General features: G+C 49.2%; 1 protein-coding gene across 2 annotated transcripts in view; it reads left to right on the top strand.

Annotated features, from left to right (window-relative positions):
- Mapkapk2 (MAPK activated protein kinase 2) overlaps positions 1-21,013 on the top strand; it is a 46,451-nt gene extending 25,438 nt beyond the window's left edge. The window contains exons 3-11 of one of the 2 annotated variants that reach the window (XM_087580117.1): positions 15,947-16,086; positions 16,275-16,339; positions 16,479-16,558; positions 16,951-17,077; positions 17,613-17,688; positions 18,052-18,176; positions 18,711-18,796; positions 18,916-18,996; positions 19,453-21,013. In XM_087580117.1, coding sequence (XP_087436243.1) covers positions 15,947-16,086; positions 16,275-16,339; positions 16,479-16,558; positions 16,951-17,077; positions 17,613-17,688; positions 18,052-18,176; positions 18,711-18,796; positions 18,916-18,996; positions 19,453-19,596 — 924 coding nt within the window. In that variant the 3' untranslated portion in view covers positions 19,597-21,013. 2 annotated transcript variants of the gene reach the window in all.
- The last annotated feature ends 747 nt before the right edge of the window (positions 21,014-21,760 follow it).

The following is a 21,760-nucleotide window of genomic DNA, read 5'->3' as shown; positions in this document are numbered from 1 at the left end:
TCAGTTGGCTCAGTGGTAAAATGTTAGACAAAGCCAAGGATGGCATTCCTTGTTTTGCCATGGGGTGGATTCTCTGAGTTAGTCGGCAAGTCGATTTTTACAGAATACCACTCAAGTGCCATGTACTGGGGACTTAAGACTTGGCATCAAAGGATGGACAAGACATTGTCTTGGTCTGTGGTGGGAGAAGACTTACATTGCGAGTAACACCAGTGTTTTAGCTTTTGCCTTGTTATGACCAAACACCTTAGCAAAAACCTGAGGAGGGGTTTATGGCTCAAGGTTCAGAGAGTCCAATCCACAGTCACTTGACCCCATGTGCTTGGAGGCATGTGGTAAAAAAGAGCTGTTTATGGGGACTAGCAAGATGGGGGGCTGGTAACAGAATCCATCCAAGTACTTATCTTCAGTGATCTGCTTTCTCTAGTCAGGTCTCAACCTCTCAAATTGTCCAGAACCTCCCAAAATAGCACCACCACCAGGGACCTAAGCATAAATCAGTAACTCTTTGAGAAAAGAAATGAGGGTCACTGGCTGTGGTTTCTCAGGGAGCCCAGGCTGGATGGTAAAGGTCTAGTTGATGATCTACCCCAGCTTGGCCAGAGATGGTGCATGTAAAATAGGCCATCTGTTTTCCGTACCCTCTTAGTTGGTACGCTGTTAGCACTTAGGATTGTGTATTGCTTCCTTTCCCATGTTCTAGTCTGAAATCCAGCCTTCATGCTAGAAAAGATGTGCATAGTAGTAATGGACATTCCGCCATTTTCTGCCTGTTCTCAACAGGGGCCACTTCCTCCTTGATTCTTTTTGACTTTGGCTGCAGCTACTAGTTCATACATAGGGTCACTCTGTTCTCATTTTCTACCTACCTCACTTTCCCTGCGATTAGAAATGCAGGTGATATTAGATCTCACATTTATGATCTTACTCTGATAGGAGAAGTAATGTCTGAAAGTTTAAAGAAAAATCAAAAGGGCAGATGTTTTAATCGTGGAAAGCAAGGTCATTTGAAAAGGGATTGTAGGGACTGGAGAGATGGCTCAGAGGTTTGAGCGCCCTGACTGCTTGCTCTTCCAGAAGTCCTGAGTTCAATTCCCAGCAACCACATAGTGGCTCACAACCATCTGTAGTGGGATCTGGCACCCTCTTCTGGTGGGCAGGCGTATATGCAGGTGGAACACTGTGCATAATAAATAAACAAACAAACAAACAAACAAACAAACAAGCAAGCAAGCAAACAAGTAAGTGGTTTAAAAAAAAAAGAAAAGGTATTGTAGACAAGGTAGTTCTAGAACCTAATAATGTTTTTCCTAGAGATAATCCAAAAAGAAGGCCCCAGCCTTTTGGAGTCTGCAGAAGGTGAGGTAAAGCCCAACATTGGACTAATGAATGCAGATCCACAAGGGATAGGCAAGGTAACCCCTTGCCATTGGGAAATGCCCTAGGGACCTCCAAAAGGCTCCAATATCAAACTCGATTCAATCATTCCCTGTCAGCATTGGAGAAACTCATCTATAGAGCAATTAAAAGATTGAATGCCTATTTTTAAAAACACTGCCCTGGATAAAATCAAGATTAGAAGAGCTTCAGTAGATAAAACAAAAAATTCAGGAGAGACCAGAAAACAAGTATTTTGGCAAACTGCTATAAATGATCAGAGATCAAGGCTGAAAATACAGATAAATAGCATTGAAACTGAAGGCTTACTAGACACTGGGACAGATGTAACAATTTTACCAAAATTTTGGCATTCAGATTGGCCTCTTCATGAGGTAAACATTCAGCTTCTAGGGATTGGAACTTTATCTGAGGTAAAAACCAAGACAAGATGGGTTGAATGTACTGGACCAGGAAGACAAATAGGCAAATTAAAGCCACATGTGGCTAATACAGCCATGGATTTATGAGGATGTGATTTGTTGCAGCAGTGGAAAACACAGATTAACATTCCTCCAGCCTCAGAAACAAACCATAAAATAAAGAATGCTTCCGAGAAAAATATTAAAGGGTATTATTCGTCAAGAACGGTCACAGATTGTCCAGGTTTCTATGAGCAGGACACAAGAGTTTCGGGGAGACATTGGATAGTGGAAAAAACTGAATTAAATCACCCTGTATATTTTAAAGATGTATGGACTTCACACGGAAACCAGGATATGTGTGAAGTTGGGGAAGAGGTTTTTGCCTTTGTTTCTACAGAAGAAGAAAAGCTGTGGGTACCATCAAACTTGATAAAGTTTAGATTCAAACAGAAGAGACCTCCTGAATCAGCTTGGTCATTCAGTTCAAACTAACATAACAGCTAACAGATGCCTTCCATTTGATCAGATGTGAAGAAATAAAAATAATAATATTTTCGAATGATAACCCACCAGAGGCACACTTACCTTCCGGACATGAAGTGAGGTTTTCTGAAAGCGTGTGTCCCAACTCCATGTTAGAATGTCAGACCGTAGACTGCCATGTGGCCTGAAGGGGTATTTCTGTTGTTTAGTATTTAAAACACAAGTAAGAGATTTAAGGTACTTTAAGTAATCCACAGGGTTACTGCAGTTCAAGCCTGTTTTCTAAATCTCTGTTAGGTGATTTGAAGCTAAAATAAAACATTTGAGCAGGGCAGCTCATGCCTTTAACCCCAGCAGAAACAGCTGGATCTCTAGAAGTTGTTTTCTAAATTCCAGAGTTACCGTGAACAAGGTGGCATTGCATGCCTTTAATCCCGCCACCCTGGGGTGAAACTCAGATGCGACTCCTAATTAGTATGTTTGCACACCAGAGAAATCACAGACCGTGTTCAAGGAATTCATATCCAGGTGGTTCAGACCTGTAATCCCAGCACTTGGGAGGCAGAGGCAGGCACATAAGAATTACAGGGATTTAAATTTAAAAGCCACTTGCAAAAGGCAGGCTGAAATTCAAAGTGAATGTCCTTTGTGATCTAAAAATAAATACACTTAACCTTGAAAAAAGTACATATGTAAAGAGAAAGGAGAATATAGGTGTATTTATCCACTAAGGTATATTTAGTTTCAAAAATTCAAATGTTAAAAATTTCAATTGAATCCCCAGCCCCGGAAAAAAAAAAAAAGAAAAAAATTTCAATTGAAAGATAATATTTTTTTTCTGAGAACGGAACCCCTGTTGAAGGAATCTTAGAAAGGACTGGAAGAGCTTGAAGGGGCTTGAGACTCCATATGAACAACAATGCCAACCAACCAGAGCTTCCAGGGACTGAGCCACTACCTAAAGACTATACATGGACTGACCCTGGACTCTGACCTCATAGGTAGCAATGAATATCCTAGTAAGAGCACCAGTGGAAGGGGAAGCCCTGGGTCCTGCCAAGACTGAACCCTCAGTGAACTAGATTGTTGGGGGGAGGGCAGCAATGGGGGGAGGATAGGGAGGGGAACACCCATATAGAAGGGGAGGGGGAGGGGTTAGGGGGATGTTGGCCCGGAAACCGGGAAAGGGAATAACACTTGAAATGTAAATAAGAAATACTCAAGTTAATAAAGAAAAAAAAAGGGGGGGATATTCATAGGAGGGGATATGGAAGCAAAGTTTAGAGCAGCGATTCAAGGCATGGCCATTCAGAGCCTGACCCACATGTGGTCCATTTATATACAGCCACCAAAACTAGATAAGATTGATGAAGCTAAAAATTGCATGGAAAGGGACTGGATATAGATCTTTCCTGAGAGATACATCCAGAGCATGTCTAATACAGAGGTCAATGCTAGCAGCAAACCACCGAACTGAGAATAGGACCCCCTTGGGGGGGAATTAGAGGAAGTATTGAAAGAGTTGAAGGAGCTTGCAACCCCATAAAAACAACAATGTCAACCAACCAGAGCTTCCAGGGATTAAACCACTCTCGAAAGACTATACATGGACTAACCCAGGACTCCAACTGCATATGTAGCAGAGAATAGCCTTGTTGGGGCACCAATGGAAGGGAAAGTCCTTGGTCTTGCCAAGGTTGGACCCCCAGTGCAGGGGAATATGGGGGATGGGGAGGGGAGGGAATGGGGGTTTATGGACAGGAAACCGGGAAGGGAAATAATCTTTGAAATGTAAATAAAAAATATATGATAAAAAATTAAAAAAAGAAATGTAAATAAGAAATACCCAATTTAATTAAAATGGAAAAAAAAAAAAAGAATAGTCCTAACATCTGTAATCTGTGCAGAGAGGAATCTTAACATCCCCTTCCATGGTCTCTCTGCTCCCTCCCCTCCCTCTGGTCTCCTCTGCCTCTCTAACGCCCGCCTTCCTTCTCATCCAGTGACAGGCCTCGTTCTATCCTGTACCCACCTTCATCTGCACAATGACATCAACCTACATAATTGTACCTTGGTAAATAGAAAGGGGAAATAAGATTAGCTAAAGACACTGGATTGTAGTGTAAAATCTGCTGAATTAGATCAACCTGTATACTTTAAAGAATGGCAGAATGGGACTCAGGGAGTGCGGTAAGTTGGGGAAGAGGTTTTGCCTATGAAAGACTATTGGTTCTATCAAAACTGATAAAGATTCTATCGGAGTAATAGAAACTTCCACATGAAAGGGATGACTCAAGGAAGGAAGAGAGACACAGCAGAAAGACAGAAACGAGGACAAGACAGAAAGCAGATCCTCTTCTCAACACCCATTGAAGAACAGTCGTTCATCAGACTGGCAGACTGAAAACCTTGATCTGAAGTGAACATTTGCTGACGACAGATGATCGGGTCTGCAGTTAGGGAGGGTCATCATATCAAAAGATCATCGTAAGGACATTCAGATTGTTAAGTTTGTGGGGTTGGTAGTTGTTTCTGTTGTAAAAAGTTAAGTCGTGTACTATTTTAGCTTAGACAAAAAGGGGGAAATGTTACAGGATATTTGATCACAGTGTAAACCCTGAGACTTTGTTATTTACTTAAAAAAACAAAAACAAAAACAAAAACTAACCTGTTTTTAGTTGTGGGGTGGCTCACCATTCTTTTTTTTTTTTTTTTTTTTCCCCCAGAGCTGGGGGCTGAACCCAGGGCCTTGCGCTTGCTAGGCAAGCGCTCTGCCACTGAGCTAAACCCCTGTGGCTCACCATTCTTATACACCTTTAATCCTTCTGGCTGGAATACACACACACACACACACACACACACACAGACACACACAGACACACAGACACACACACCCCCTTAGTACACACCTTTAATCCCAAACAGTGAAGGTGAAGTTAGTTTGTAGAAGGAACCACACATATTTGCAAGTGATGTCTAACTGAGTGGCAGACAAAGTGGCAAATCAGAGAAAGATTTGACAGAATAAGATATGCCCAATTCTCTTGAGAAGAGAGGAAAGGTAGTCTACTTAAGAGACCAGTGCAGAGAGGAGAGAGGGCAGATTTACTGGGGCATTTGTACAGAGACAGGTTGCAGAGGGAGAGAACCATCTAGACACAGATAAAGACAGAGAATGAGGAGCTGGTAGATTAGAACATATTGCCAAAGTTTATGTGAGGCCAGGCAGAGCAATTCAGCAGAGACTGAGAGAAGCCATTTTGAATCAGTCAGCTGGGAGAGGAGTCTGAGTCAGAGCAGCTGAGTTGAATCAGCCAGCCAGAGTTCAGAAAGAGCTGGGAAGGGGGAGCTGATTCAGCAGCAGTCTCAGGGGCTGAAATGTTCTAGGCCTGGATTAGATTGTACAGAGGCTAGAAGCTTCCATGATTAGGCCTTAGTTAGCAGACAGAGTCAGTAAGCAAGCCTGGAAGATGACAATTACATCAGGCAAATAAAAGCTAAACTTACACTGACCTTTGTGGCAGGGCCTCCTGCCTCCTTCCTGGGTTATTGTGTTAGAATTCACTTGTCGGACACTTGGCTGTACCTTTCCAGGCAGATTTTCAGGTTTCTTCCCATTGCAGCTGTCTCTCAACATCTGAATATTGGTCCAAATGTTGGTCTAACCTGCAGGTCTCCCCACCCCCTCTCCTCTCTGACTTTGAACAAGGGTGCTTCTCTCAGTGTGATGTCATTGCTCTTGCTTTTGCTAGCGGGTATCTGTGTTTAAGCATCAAACCTTCCCTGGGCAGTCAGCTTAGAGTGGCACCGCCTTTGCTGATGTCTTCAGCTGGGTGAGGGACGGTGTCTCGGGTAAGACAAGACATTACCAAGGGCCCCATTCTTAGCAGAACAGAAGTTAACGTCTCTGCCATGTGGATTCTTGTGTTCAGGGACTTGAGCTCTGTCCTCCATCTGGGACATTTTTATTAACAATGTGGAAAAGAATAGCTCATGTCTCCCTCTCAGCCATTCTCCTGTGTGTTGCACGGACAACTTCCACCTTTTGGTTCTCCTTCTCTTTACCCAGCATTAGACGTGTTGCGTTTGATGCTCACAAATCCCTGAGAACATTCCCCTCCCCATCCTACTTCTTCCAGTCAGACCTGTTTAGGTTTGTGTGCCGTGAGCTTTATTCAGCTAAACGGAGTCCAGAAAAGGATGCTGCACTTCACCATTTGAGTCAAAACTTGACCATTTCTGTGGCAGAGCAAATGGACTGAGCGCCTGACCTCTTTCTTCTGTAATTAAAAGGATCTCTGCTGGCTCTCACACGTCTCACCTACTAAATACTAAAGAAGCTCATCATTTTTCTTCCTGTACCTTGACCTTAAAGAGTCTGGCCTGTCTTCTTTCCAGCGGGCTTTGTCTCCATTTCTGGGAATGATGCCTTGTGATTTACTGGAAGCCATGGCTGATGCTGTCCAATTTAATCAGTTAATTAATGTCTGTTGCCACTCCTCCATGTTAGGTTTTGCAGTGGACCTCAGAAATGGAGCAGCTGTGTGTGTGTGTGTGTGTGTGAGAGAGAGAGAGGGGGGGGGGGAGAGAGAGAGATGGGGGGGGGGAGAGAGAGAGAGAGAGAGAGAGAGAGAGGGGCGGGGAGAGAGAGAGAGAGGGGGGGGAGAGAGAGAGATGAGGGGGGGGAGAGAGAGAGGGGGAGAGAGAGAGAGGGGGGGGGAGAGAGAGATGGGGGGGGGAGAGAGAGAGAGAGAGAGAGAGAGAGAGAGGGGCGGGGAGAGAGAGATGGGGGAAGAGAGAGGGGGAGAGAGAGAGAGAGAGGGGGGGGGGGAAGGGAGGGAGAGAGAGAGAGGGGGGGGGGAGAGAGATGGGGGGGGAGAGAGAGAGAGAGAGGGGGGGGGGAGAGAGAGAGAGAGGGGGGGGGGAGGGAGGGAGAGAGAGAGAGGGGGGGGGAGGGAGGGAGAGAGAGAGAGAGGGGGGGGAGAGAGAGATGGGGGAAGAGAGAGGGGGAGAGAGAGAGAGAGGGGGGGGGGGAGGGAGGGAGAGAGAGAGAGAGAGAGGGGGGGGGGGGAGAGAGATGGGGGGGGAGAGAGAGAGAGAGGATGTATAAGAATGAGGAACTGCAAAAAGGCCTGGGAACACCACAGGGATGGTGTCTTAGGGTTTCTATTGCTGTGATAAAATACTTTGGCCAAAACCGAAGTTGGGGCGGGAACACCACTGTTCATCATCAAAAGAAGTCAGGACAGGAACTCATATGGGCAGGAACCAGGAGGCAGGAGCTGATACAGAGACCGTGGAGGGTGCTGCTTACTGGCTTGCTCCCTACGGCTTGTTAAATTTTGCTTTCTTCAGAACCCAGTACTACCAGCCTAGGGATGGCCCCAACCACCATGGGCTGGACCCTCCCTCACTAATCACTAAGAAAATGCCCTTCAGGTCCACCTACCGCAGTCTTATGGAGGCGTTTGGTCATTTGGGTTCCCTCCTCTCAGATGACTCCAGCCTGTGTCCAGTAGATGCAAGGTTAATACGCACAGTGGGAGATGACTAGGACGGATGAGGGCTGTCAGGGGTGAAAACTCGATGCTCAAACTCCTTAAAGCTCATGAAAAAACAAACCACTGCTATCAGACATATACCAAAGAGTCCGAAGACTGGAGTGTGACTCTTAGATTTATCAGTTACTTCCTGGTTGGCGTTGGGCACGTGGCTTCAGTGGGCCTCAGTTGCCATCTTTGAAAGGGGAGCCAGCAATAGATTAAATCCTGTGGGTCTCTTAGGCCTGGATGTGCTATATTGCCTTGACTTGTGTGACCGGCACAGGATAGTTTCAGTATAAATGACAACTCATTTTGTCTCTAGGTCATAGTCATCTGTTGGAACAGAAAGAGCATCTGTATCCCCTAGTCGTCCGTCCTCCTAACTAGACTAGCTTACTATTTTTCTACGGTAAGTACTAGGCTCAAAATCAACTTAGTGTTTATTTTGGCTAGAGGGCCAAAATATTTTGGTTATTTTGGTTATTATGGACTCTAGCCCTCTAGATGGTAGGAAGGCATGCCATGCCTGAGGGGTAGGAAGCTGGTTGACCACATTTCTGTGGCACAGAGGAAGCAGGAGAAGGAAGTGGGGGAGACTGGACATCCTCAAACCCCAGTTAAATGATAAACTTCCTCTAGCAAGGCTGCACATCCTAAAGGTTCTTTCCAAACTCTGATTTCATTTTTTAAAAGCAGCACCAAGTGGGGACCAGGTGTTCAAATACTCTGAGGTCATTTCTCATTCAAGCCACCATGTGACCCGGGACTCCTAGGAAGCATTGTCCTACTGTGTCAGGCCCGTGTCTACCCAGCTCGGAAGCTGTGAGCAGTGTAGTTTGGAGCTAGTCTACTTTGCCTTCTGTCATATTTTGTCTCCCTTCTCCAGAAATTTGTAATATTGCCTTCTTAGTCTCCCGCGTACTTGTGCAGCAGGCTCTCCCTACCTCACCATGCCGTCTCTCAGCTCTGCTGCTCTCCTCTAGAAGGAGGACGCCTGTGGAGGGTGCATAACTCTTGTGTCAGGTGAGGACTCATATAAAAGGCCTACTTACTGCTCCTCTTTGAAAGAAATCACTCAGACACTAAGGAGTCAGACCAACATGAAAAGTAGAAAAAGGGTGTGGGGAAATCCGTGCTCTTCTGTAGGGCCTACTGACTGGTGGTCGGCACTGTTAACTCTTTATTTTTTGAGGTTTTATGTAAATGAATTCTTTTTCTGAATCCATGTCAGTGCACAATGTAAGTGCAGTGCCTATAGAGGCCAGAAGAAGGTGTTGAATCTCAACGACTGGACTTTGAGATATCTGTGAGCCATCGTGTAGAACTGGGAATTGAAACCAGGTCCTCTAGCCTTAAGGCCCGTGCTCTTAACTGCTGAACCATTTCTCCAGCCCAGCACTGTTGACTAGAAATATTCCTCCAAGAAGACCTCAGGCATCCACAAGGTCATAATAGTCTTCGTCTTCTCTGTCTCTCTGTCTCTCTTTCTTTCTCTTTCTCTCTCTCTCTCTCTCTCTCTCTCTCTCTCTCTCTCTCTCTCTCTCACACACACACACACACACACACACACACACACACACACACACAACTTGTGGTTGTGGGAGTCAGTTCTCTCCCTCCACCTTATGGGTCTGGGGATTGAACTCAGGTCATCAGGCTTGGCAGCGTGCGCTCTTGCCCATTGAGCCCTCTCCCCAGCTTCTTAAGAAACAAAACAACAACAAAATCATACATGGAGTTGTCCATTCTGTTTAGTATCATTTTTCCCCTTTGTCTTTTTTTCCTTTTTTTCCTGTTTTAAAGATAGTTCAGAGATACACAAAAGACAAGAAAGGTTGCCTGTAACACTTCCCGGTTATAGTAAACCTAAATTCATGTTTAGTGTGTTTGCATCTTGTCTTGAGGACTATGCTTCGAAAGTTACTTATGAAACGTGAATGCATTTTCATTAAAGATCAGGACATTAAGCACAGCCAGGGCATCACCTGGATCCTTGGGTGCTCTCACTGAGAGCACCGTGTTCTGTGGCCCCAGCTGTGCTTCCCCTCTTCATCAGCTCCTTCCTTGTAGACATTTACGTGGGTGCTCGTAGGCTTCTTGATATCGAAATACTGAAAGAAAAGGATTTGTAGGGCCGTGGTTGGATCTGAGATTTAAACACAGTTTTGATAGGTATGAAAGGCTTTCTCCTAATTTCTCCTAATTCTTTCAGCCAGGAGTGAGAATTTGCTTCCCAGATCTTTGCAAATCAAGGAGTTTGTTCAAATGTGAACGGTTTGCCAGCCCGGTGCAGTTATTGGCGCTTTTCCTAAGTCCTCTCTATACGAGTTACAGCAGGTGTTTTAACTTGGCCATCACCTTCTGTTTCTCTCAACCACCTTCAGCCACTTTTGTGTTGGGTTGGTGATCTTTGCTAGGATTCAGTTAGCATCCTGTTACCTGTCCTGTGTTGCAACTCTTTGAAAAATTTGTCATTTATAGTGTGACCTTTTCTTTAGCCTCAATCCTTTGCGACTGCCTTTCTGGTGGTTCCGGAGCATGGCGGGGCACAGCAGGGAGAGTCACCCTCAGTGGAGGTCACTTCTGGGCAGTGTGGCGAGGGTGTTCTGTGGCTTTTGGCATGAGGATTCCTCATTGTCAGTGTTACTTTGGGTAGAGACTTAGCCCCCATCATAGTTATAAAACTCAGTAACAAGGAGAGAATTGGTTTTTACATCCTGGTTGACTGTACCAGCACACAGGGCTGCTGCCGTCCTTCCGTGTAGTCTGCCGTCTGAGGAGCGTAGGATCTGTGGCTGCTGTTAGGTTGAGATCAGTCTCTGGGGAGACTCATGGGGCATCCTCACTGGGCTTTGCTCTAGCAGAGTGGGGCTCCTTTATCTATGAGTAATTGAATGGACAGCGTCTGCTGTCATCGCCTGTGCTCTGGAGCACAGACAGAGGTGTGGTCTGTCTTTCAAGCCTGTTGGCACCTGTCAGTGATTTTGGGAGTCGAGACTCCCTCATCACCATGGCTGCTTCTGTAGCAGCATTGTGCTTGCATGCATGTATGTACCTCTTTACAGTATAATTAATTCCCATGGTTGGGATCTGATGCTGTATTTTTTAGTGCTGTCCGTTTACCCTGACACTGAGCATTCTAGATTTTTCAGAGTGAAGGCATTCTGTGTGTTTCTTCCCTGGGTCCCTCTCTGGCCTTGGATCTACGGGTGTGGACTCTTGAGGATCTGTCAGAAATAGCAAATGAGGAAGGACAGTCTGTCTTGGTGTCGCGGCTCTGCGCCTTCTCCAGGCCTTTCTTGTTCTACAGTTATCCAACTAGGATTAAGTTAGCTTCTCTGTGTTGTGTGTGGAAGCTCTACCTCTCCAGGCTTCATGCTGGAAGGAGAGGCCTAGACTTACTGAAGAAACAAGGCGAAGTTTCACCTCTCCCTGGGAAGAGCCCTGTGTGCTAAGATAGGAATGAATAGAGCTGGAGTGGGTGAGGGAATGGGTGGGCAGGTCCAATCTACGTCCTGGGGTCGGGATGGGTGACGACTGGGGATCTCAAGCCTGCACCCCTAGGAGAGTGAGCTGGTTTTCTGCTGGAGACTGAGAGCTTAGGAGATAGCCTGCAGAGGTGGTGTCTAGTTGTCTGGGAGGAAATGCTACTACAGGGGGCTTCACAGTCCAGTCCTGCCACAGCTAGCTGGAACATCCTGTGGCTGGATCACTCCATAATGGGTGACCTCATTTATAGATTAGGATGTTCCCTTCCAGGTAGGCATGAGCCAGGTGAGATGACACATTGGAAGTACTTAGACATTTTATTTGGAACACCCACACCCCCAAGCTATGCCTGCTACTTGAATGGTCACGAAAGAGGTTGCAGAGACTTGCCCACAGTGGCTGCCTTTCCAGGCCCTCCTTTCCTTTTACCCTGCAAAGCATTGTGGCAACCACGTGGTACAAAAGGAGCATTTGTGGTCCAGAAAGAGGGACGGTGTGCTGGCCCAAGGGAGTGGTGAGTTGGTGCCCGACGAAGGGCTTCCCTCCAACCCCCCAGCAGCCTCCTGGGAATGCAGAGGTCATGTTTGACAACACAGCAGCACACTTGGTGTCTGAATTGGTCTTCTGCATCACTCTTGGCACCCGGTCGGAATCGGCACGTTCCCGCTCCAGCTGTCCCTTTTAAGTGGTGTGTGAAGGGGAAACTCAAGACTGCACCATATCCTGGGTCCCCCTGCCTGGCGTCTGAGCTATGAATAACCCCTGAGGGAAGTGGGCAGGCCTGGGATCCCAGCTGCCCACCTCAGGGGAACTAATGTTCAGGAATAGCAGCAGAGCAGTAGTAACAGAACACTGATGTGGTGTCTGTGGTGTGCCACGCTGGTCTTGGAAGCGTGCGTTCTTTTAGTTGTTACTTGTGTTTAATAGAGCGGCCCCTTGGGCCTGTCATGGACCTGTTCAGCACATGAGAAAACGGATTTAGGACCCCTCCCCCCAAGTTCACAGCCCCTCCCCCTGGAGTTCACAGAGCATATGGGAGCATGACCTGATCCTGACCCCCGCTGTACTTTCAGGCCTCCTTGGCCTGTGCACCTTAGTTTAGAACTCACATCTTTTGACATTTTCTGCAAGAGAATTTCAGAGATGCCATATAGGGCTGAGTCAAGGCATAGAATTCGTTCCAGGCGTAGTTAGCACCGGTGTCACAGATTTAGTTGCCCCCCAGGCACACCTTCTCTCCGTGCCTTGTGGCTTTTTCCTTTAGTAGAAAAGTCCATCCCCCAGACTAAATCCCAACGACTGGACTTTCAGATATCAGTGAGCCATCATCTGGAACTGGGAATTGAACCCAGGTCCTGAGCTGGGTTCAGTGTTGGTTCTCCAGTGTCCTTGCTACACTGTGGGAATGAGACCTTTCCCATGTGACTCCCCTGGCTTCTGCTGCCCCTGCTGCCCCACTCTGTGGGGTTTCTAGCAGTTTCTAGTCACCTCTCTGCCTGGAGGGCTCAGGCCGCCTCTCTTGTCTGTCTTTACTTAGCCATGTACTTGAGATTCGTGCATTCTTGCTTTCTCTCTCTAGGTTTCTGTATGCTGCACTTGTCTACGAGTGTCTTTGGCATCCATGCCCCTGCCCTTTGACATCAGCCGGCCTGCCTGCCTGCTGTGAAGGCCTTCCATAGCTTCAGTTAGTCTTCATAGCCAGTGAGGGTCTGATAACATGTGACTGGGATATACAGGAGACCCTATCGCAATGAAACGCCACTAAAACCTCCATGCGTATTTTAAAAATGAACACTTTTCATAGTTATCTCTAATCTCCCCACCCTAACCAAGTTTCCAGAGGATAAAACCTAATTTCCTCTCAATTACTCGTCTTCCTGGAAAATTTTAGGTTTCTCTAAGAATCGAGAATTTTCCTAGTCTTGCTCCAGTTGACGTCACCTGGAGGAGAGAAGCCCGCCTGCAGCTAGCGTGTACTGTGAGGGGTGGGGAGACAGTTCAGATAGTAAGGCAAAGTCGCCACGCTCCAGAAATTTCCCCTGTAGGAGAGAGCTTGAAAATACATTTACACTAGGTGACGGAAGACAGGGAGGGATTTGATTAAAGAAACAAATCCTATCTCACCTGTGGAGAGAAGGCATCAGTATGAATGAAAAGTGTTTTTAGATTAAGAGAAGAGAACCTTACGTAGACCTTCTTTGTTTTTTTGTTGCATTTGTAAGATGGCCTCCCTGTTTAGCCCAGGCTGGCCTTGGACTTGCTGTCTTGTCCCGGCTGGGAGAGAACTCCTGCCCGGCCACAAGTGCTGGACTACGGGTGTGTGACACTACTGGACATTTATTTGTGAGGAAGGATGATCTTGCTTCAGCTGGAAGTGTTGACCATGTTGGCCCTAACACCGTGTGTCCTGCGCCCTGTGAGGTGGAGCCTGGCCTGCCCAGTGAGTGCCGTGGACCATTCCTGGCTGCGGATAGCAGTACTCGGGTCTTGTTTGATCCTAAGACAGTTGTGTTCCTGGATCCCACACCAAGTGTGCAGCCTGAGGATTGACTTTCCTCAGAAAGTTGCCTGCTGCACTGTCTGTTGTCTTTAGGATTTTGTCTAGTTTGGCATTGTGGCCTGAACTCGGGGCTGAACAGCCCCTTGGATGTCCATCCCTGATGTCTATCTCCTGCTCTCGGATGTGGAGGCAGAGTGTGAGGATGACTTCCCCCGCGGGATTCTTTGTACTTTCATTCTCTACTTTGGTGGAGAATTGAAGAGAGAAATGAATTATAAATCTTTCCAGTGCCCACTTCCTGAATCTCTGCTCCCTGCTGCAGTAGCCTGAACGTTTCAGATCGCCAGTCTGTTTTGGTTTTGATGTTCAGTGCCACGTGTGGCCTATAGTAGAAGTTCAGTCACTACTTGATAAGTTGAATTACATGCACGTGGAATTGGCCAGTGTCTCTTTCTGTTCCTCCCACAGCATGGGAAAATAAAAATAAAAATACACACCCTGTAATCCCCCCACCCCTGTGCAGAGCTTGTGCCATGTTCTCATTTGACCACAAGGTGGCAGTGTGTCACCGGGGACCTGGCATCCTGTGAACTGACTTCAGCACACGTGGAAGATAGTTCTTTGTGGGTTTCTGCTCGTGAACGTGCCTCTTTGAAGCCACTTCAGGAAGTTTCAGGCTCTAACGGTTTCTTAGACTCTGGGCAATAGGGTGGAAAGACTTGGGTTTTATCTGTCAGGTCTGATTTAGGCCATGCTGTTGGCCTAGAAGCTTAGCCACCTCTCTGAAATGGCTCAGCGTGACTGCAGCCTAAAGCACATTAGTGTTACTGTCGGACATCCCGAGCTTGTCCTTGGCTGCCTGACACCACTCCCCAGACATCAGCTCTCTTCTCAGTCTCCCTGCTTGTCTGCTCAGCCACGTTGACTTCATTCTAGTCAGCGCCCAGTCTTCACCTTATCGAAGGCCTGCGTGCCTTCCTGCCTCGCACCAGTCCGTCTGCTCCCTGGCCTGTTTCCCTGCCAGCTCAGACTGCAGACCGCTCAGGGCTGTTGGAGAGTGTGATGTCAGGGTAGATCTGGGTGGGTTTGTGTCCTGCAGATTTTATCATCTGTGTCCTGCATGGAGCGGGCACTCCAGTAAACATGATAGCTCTTACCTTGGAGCACAGTCTCACCCTCATAGCATGGCTGTGAGCAAAAGTGACCCCTCCATCGTACAATGTGCTAGAGTGCCTTTGGTTCTAACAATGGAATTCTTCTAAAAAAGAGTTGGAGCAATCAGGAAAGTTTCCATTTATTTGTTTGGTTTGCTTTGGAAACAGGGTCTCACATAGCCTAGACTTTCCCTGGTTTCATTGTGGAGCCCTCTTGCCTCATCTTCCAGTTGTGCCTGGCAGGACTGGATGCTTGGTGATGCCAGGAGGATCCCGGGAGCTGCCGTCACTCCCTTGCTTCCCTTGGCTTACTACTCTGCGGTCTTAGGTGCAGGAGAGGCACTGTTGGTTTTGTGGTTGTGTCTCAGTAATCGCCTTCAGAGTTCTTCTGGGCCATTTGGATGTTAGGCCCATTCCTAAACTAGTCAGTAGCAGAAGGGCGGAAACTAGAAGCTGGTTTAGACTGATCAGAATCCAGTCCTTTAAGGCTGCCAAGGGTCCAGCTTCACTTCATGCTCCTAGACACCTGGTCTAGGGAAAAGAAGGGACGTGAATGCGGCTCAGGGCTGCACAGGTGCTAAACGCCAGGATTCCGGCCAGCCCCTGGCTGACTCCAGAGACCATCTGTCTGAATCTGCTGGGTTTTAAGTTCCTGGAATCTCTCCCGTTCTCGTCCTCGGAGTGATTCTTTTTGGTCTTTCTCTGTGGAACACTGTCGTCCAATGCTTGCCTGCTGCCTTGCCTGTCGTAGACTTCATGCTCTTAGTAGATGGAATGAGAGTGGTCTCGGCCTTGCTGTTCAGTCTTGACAGTCAAGCTGAGTTGTGCTGAGTGATGAGAGCCATCTCAGGTCCTCGAGTGGGAGAGACTGGGGAAGACCGTGTTGGTGGAAAGGCTGGCTCGTGGGCACAGGCTTCCCCCCAGTCTGTGGCCGTCTCCTGTCGACTTGTCACTCAGAAGATGTTGGCCTTGCAGATGCTGCAGGACTGTCCCAAGGCACGCAGAGAGGTGGAGCTGCACTGGAGGGCCTCCCAGTGCCCACACATCGTGCACATCGTGGACGTCTATGAGAACCTGTATGCCGGGAGGAAGTGCTTGCTGATTGTCATGGAGTGGTAAGCAGCCTGCTGGGCGGGTTCTGTGCATCCTAACCCCTGCCACACTGAGGTTTCTCTGCCTCATCTTGAAGCTCGGAATATCAGCATTTGGCTTCCTTTGGGAGCAGCGGAGTGTGTGGGGGTGGGGTGGCTTGCTGGTTGCCAGATCTTTCACTGCACTTTTTTTTTTTTTTTTTTTTTCCCAGTCTCGATGGTGGAGAGCTCTTTAGTCGGATCCAGGACCGAGGAGACCAGGCATTCACAGAAAGAGGTAGAGGGGTCTGCTGGGGGGTAGCTTTGGGTAGACAGAGCCATGGCCAGCTCCTAGCTCCTCTGTGTCTCTGATGAGTTGGTGGGTGTGGGAGGCTGAGGCTGCATTGACAGCTCGTGTTTCTCTCTCTTGTCTGCAGAGGCATCAGAGATCATGAAGAGCATCGGGGAGGCCATCCAGTACCTGCACTCTATCAACATCGCTCACCGGGACGTCAAGGTAGCCTGCTTATATCCGTGCTCTGCAAGACTGGGCCGGCACACTGACCGCCTGGCCTCAGGGCACGATGGGTCTGCAGCCCAGGCTGTGGTTTGTGGGGTTTATGGGGCTTGGGACCACAAACGTAGCAGTGAAGTTTGACTGCACTCAGCCCTGTGGGCTGCTCAGCAGCGCCTCACTGTGCCACACACAGCTTTCTGAGTCAGCGTTGCCCACAGCTCCTCATCAGTCTCCTGCCCTCTGTAGCAGGGAGCTGAGGTCCTCACGCTGCCTGATGCAGAGGGCCTGGTCGGATGCACACTGGTCGAGCAGTGAATGGAAGGCACAGTCCTTCCACTTGGGTTCCTCAGCATTTCCACAGCGGCCTTATTCACTCACATCTCTCTCCACAGCCCGAGAACCTCTTATACACTTCCAAAAGACCCAATGCCATCCTGAAACTCACTGATTTTGGCTTTGCCAAGGAAACCACCAGTCACAACTCTTTGACCACTCCGTGTTATACACCGTACTATGTGGGTGAGTTCAGAGGAGGCCCAGGGACTAAGTCTTTACCCAGGCTCTGTCCCAACCCCTTGTTTTGCTCGTCTCAGAAGACCGTAGACCTAGGCATGCTGGGTCTTTATGTTCCTGTGCATTGGATCTGACAGGGCTCCACTGTAAATGGGCTGCCAGGGTTAAGCTGTGATTGAGTGCTACAGAAATAGTCTGCTGGGCTTAGGGCATCATTTGGTGTCTGTGTACTCTTCCTGAGGAGAGCCAAGGTTTTTCCCCAGAGTCTGGGATTCATATTTTTCTCTAAAGTCCCAGCTGACTGATAGAATAGGACCCCAGAACATGTTTGTGAAGTTAAGTGGGTAACATGTGTTTGGAGGTTCTCAGCAGTATTTGCACCCTAAGCTTGTAGCAGCAGAGTCCCTTCTGGGAGAGGGTCTTCTTACCCGGCCCCCACTGCTGCTGCTCTTCCTATATGTAGAGATGAAAGGACTCTGAGGCAGGGGAGGTCTTAGCATTCAAAGAGCCAGGGCAACTCACGGTGACCTTTGCTTTCCAGCTCCGGAAGTACTGGGCCCAGAGAAGTATGACAAGTCCTGTGACATGTGGTCCTTGGGTGTCATCATGTATATTTTGTAAGTGGGCTGGAGCGTGGGATGGTTGCTAGGCTGCAGTGCATTAGGGAGCCGGGGAAGCTCAGGGAAGCTGGTACCTCTGCAGGACAGGAGGGAGAGGCAGACGTTAGCATTTCCCTTTGAATGGGAAATCCCTGGGAATCCCCGGTAGGTATCCCTGTTTCACCTGATACTTAGTGGGTTTGGGCTGCTAAGTGGTGGTAGAAACTAGGTGAACATCCTTGGCACTTTAGACTCCTGGGCCCTGCTGTGTCTGTATCAGCAGTTCCCTATTTCTCTGTGACTATTACAAGCAGAGTCAGTTTCTCTCCTGATTCTCAGTGCAGGAAGTAATTACACCCACGTTGTCCTTCTCTTCCTTAGGCTGTGTGGGTATCCCCCCTTCTATTCCAACCACGGCCTTGCCATCTCTCCGGGCATGAAGACTCGCATTCGAATGGGCCAGTATGAATTTCCTAACCCAGAATGGTCAGAAGTATCAGAAGAAGGTAGGAACCAGCCTTCTGCGGCAGGGAAAGGAGTGCGTGCGAGTGTCTGCACATGTCGGTGTTTCTCACTTGTGTGCTGGAACTGGGGACTCGCACCTGCTCCTGTGCCTTCTAGGCGTGTCTTGCCTGTGTGAAGTGCCCAGGCGTGGTCAGAGCCATGATATGTGTAGGGCTTGTCCAGCATGCTGGTCCTTGGAGGCATTGCTCCTTAGGTAGCTGCCACTACCTAGTCTCCTTTGAGCCTGATTCATGCAGGAGAGAGCAGGGAAAAGTACAGCTCCTGAGCTGTCCCTGTCCCCTGAGCTGTCTGTCCCTGTCCCCTGAGCTGTCTGTCCTTGTCCCCTGAGCTGTCTGTCTCTGTCCCCTGAGCTGTCCTGTCCCCTGAACTGTCTATCCCATCCCCTGGGGTGTCTGTCCATGTCCCCTAAGCTGTCCTGTCCCCTGAGCTGTCTGACCCTGGCCCTTGAACTGTCTGTCGCTGTCCTCTGAACTGTCCTGTCCCTTGACCTGATGTCTTCTCTGCCTCACCCATAGTGAAGATGCTTATTCGGAATCTGCTGAAAACAGAGCCCACCCAGAGAATGACCATCACAGAATTCATGAACCACCCGTGGATCATGGTAAGCGTTGTAGGCTGGGAAGACCTGGGTCAAGGGACTGTTGCTCAGTATGGTGCCTTCACCTGGGCTTTGCTGCCCCCCACCCCAGACTGTCACTCGATCCTATTCTCTCTCCTCAGCAATCTACGAAGGTCCCTCAGACTCCACTGCACACCAGCCGCGTCCTGAAGGAGGACAAGGAACGATGGGAGGATGTCAAGGTGAGGGGCCCCTGAGGAAGAAAGCTGGGAGGCAGTTCACAGGAGTCCCCAGCAGGAAGCCAGCCTGGCCAGGGACAGTTTAGGTCTGTGTTCTTCATCCCGGTCTCCATAGCAACAGGTGACTGGGAGCCATCACCTTCACTGGCTGTGGCAGAGGCTCTGGCCAGACTCTGCTGTCTGTTTGCCATGAGCCTTCCTCTCCTGGGCCTCTAGTGGGGCCTGTAAGGGCATCAGGCACCCTCTCCTCAGTTTTCAGAGGGCACTGAAGCCCCGACAGAAGCAGGCTCTTGAGGATGACTGGCCCTGGGCTCTTCCCCTTACGTGGGTTTGTCGGAGGGCTCCTGGCAGAACAGCTACACAGTGGGCACCCTGTGCTGACCCAGTGCCCGAGGGTGTTGGTCAGCAGTGTGGACCCACAACTGGCATGTGCTCACTGCACGCTTTCCCTGCTCCCAGGAGGAGATGACCAGTGCCTTGGCCACGATGCGTGTCGACTATGAGCAGGTCAAGATAAAGAAGATAGAGGACGCATCCAACCCTCTGCTTCTCAAGAGGAGGAAGAAAGCTCGCGCCGTGGAAGACGCGGCCCTTGCCCACTGAGCCGCACTGTCTCCCACCCGCTGGAGGACAAGCAATAACTCTACATGAATATATTTTTTAGACAAAGAGACACAAGTTGCCCAATGCTGCCTCCTGTTCTCTTGGGCTGCGTGGCACCCAGAAATGCCTCCGGCTTTATTCTGCCCTTGGCTCTGGCTTCCCCCGAGATGGGGGCTGGAGGATGTGTGAGGGGGTGAGGTGCTCCTGAGCCCGTGCTCCTTTTGCATTTTATCTGTAATCTGACGTAGCGTTTTTATGACCCTATCTTCTTGTCCTTTTCCCCACTCCTCATCCTTCCCCAGGTCCTTCCCCATCTACAAAGGCTGCGGCTTACCCAAGGGCATTGTGGAGGTTGTTATAGGGATGTCCCTAGGTCACCCATCTGTCCCCCCTGGCCTCCCGCTGCAACATGGGGTTCCCACTGGCTCTAGAACCTGTGAAGTCCAGGGAGAAGGGAGCACAGTGGCCGTGGGTGCCACTGGCCTCCCAGGGAAGCCCTTAGATATCACCAGTGTGCACAGCAGAGCAGCACACGTGTGTACGTGTGTGTATGTGTGTGTGCATGTGTGTGTATGTATGCCTGGGTCCATGCCGGTGACTGGGCATTGGAGGGTCTAGGGAGGGCAGGACTACAGGGACTCCTGCTTGGACTGAGCCTTCCTACAGCCTAGGTAGCCTGTGTGGCTCCAGAGCCAGGTAGTCGTGGCCTCTGTATTAGCTGGGCAGGGGAGGCAGTGAGGGGTATGTGGGCACTGGCAGCCATCAGGAGGACTGGGTTCCCTCAGGATCCCTTTCCTAAAGTAGTGCTGGTCCCAGGTCCTGGAGGCCCTGATCCGCTGAGTAGCCTCTGCTCGCCCTTCTTGCCACGATTAACCCACTCTTGAGTTCTCTGAAATCGTTAGCCATTTCTCAATGGGCTGTCCACTCCCATGGGTGAGCCTGGGAAGGTTATCTACCCAGAAAGGCAGTTGCATTTCATGCATCTCCCCTGAACTCTGGGGTACCTGCCAACCTCCCTTTGGCAAGGGCAGGACCACGTGTGGTCTTCTCGATTTCCAGCACGGGGTCTGGTGGGTGGGACAGTCTTCGCACCAAAGATGTCTTGACTCTGTCCCTGCCCACCAGCCACCTTACCCTCTAACTACTCAACCTGGGTGGGGGCTCCCCAGGATTGAGGAGGAGCAGGTGGGGAAGAGTCTTTGTGCCATGGTCCCCCATGCCCCTCCTGCTGGAGGAGGGGTGTCTCCCTCAGGGGTTGGTGGAGGAGGGGCTCCTGGGCATCTCTGGGCCTGGGGCAGGGCCCAGATGTCTGCAGCTCCTCCCATGTCTTTGATGGTGTGTTCAACACTCAGACTGTTGTAAACTGTTGTTTTGTATGAACAAAATTGTCTTTACTAAACAAGTTTAATAGTTGAAAGTTTCTCATTCTTTTTCTTCCTAAGGCTTGGGCCCTCATTTACTTCTGTTCTTCCAGTCTGAGGGGAGTGTTTTCTGTGAAGGGTGGCAGGGCCCTGTGCCCTGAGAGGGGAGAAGAGGGCCTTCTGCCTGGATGAGCATGGGGAATACCCCCTCTTAGAGGAGAGGGCCTGCATCAGGGGCTCCTTTGGGGTCTGAATTCCCAGAAGAACAGAGGTGTGTATTGTCTTAGAATTCCACCAGGGGGCAGTACAGGCCAGGCAGAAACAACCCTGTGATAACTGAATAGCCTAGTCAGAACCTAGCGTAGGAGCTGATTTGCTGACTCCACCCCTTCTCTTCCCAGGCAGTGGGGAGGGCAGGCAGCATGGCTAGCTACCAACCCAGAGCGGGAAGCGCTGTGCCTAACTGTCTCAGAGCTATTGATTTGGGCTAGAACTCAGGCCTCAGGACCTGGGGGCCTGGAACGTTCTCTGCCTTCCACCAACCTTCTCTCTGGAAGATGCACTTGCCTGCCACCCTAGTCATGAGGGATCATGTCTCTGCTACTCAACCTGAGAACGCTCCCTTACCTGGAGCACTGTGGAGAATCACCCAGCCAGCCATTTTGTATCTCCCTGTTTTTTGTGTTGTGACCTCTCTGACACTGTCTGAAGGATTTCCCTGAAGGCCAGTACGATGAGATTGGGCTAGTCCGGGTGGCCCCATGCTAAAGCCTCAACCTTGCTCCCGTCTGCAAACTCCTTTT

The sequence above is a fragment of the Rattus norvegicus genome, chromosome 13, assembly GCF_021556685.1.
Source record: "Rattus norvegicus strain SHRSP/BbbUtx chromosome 13, alternate assembly SHRSP_T2T, whole genome shotgun sequence".
Taxonomy (NCBI): Eukaryota; Metazoa; Chordata; class Mammalia; order Rodentia; family Muridae; genus Rattus; species Rattus norvegicus.
Note: the sequence above shows the minus strand (reverse complement) of the source record. Positions and strands in the feature narration are given on the sequence as shown.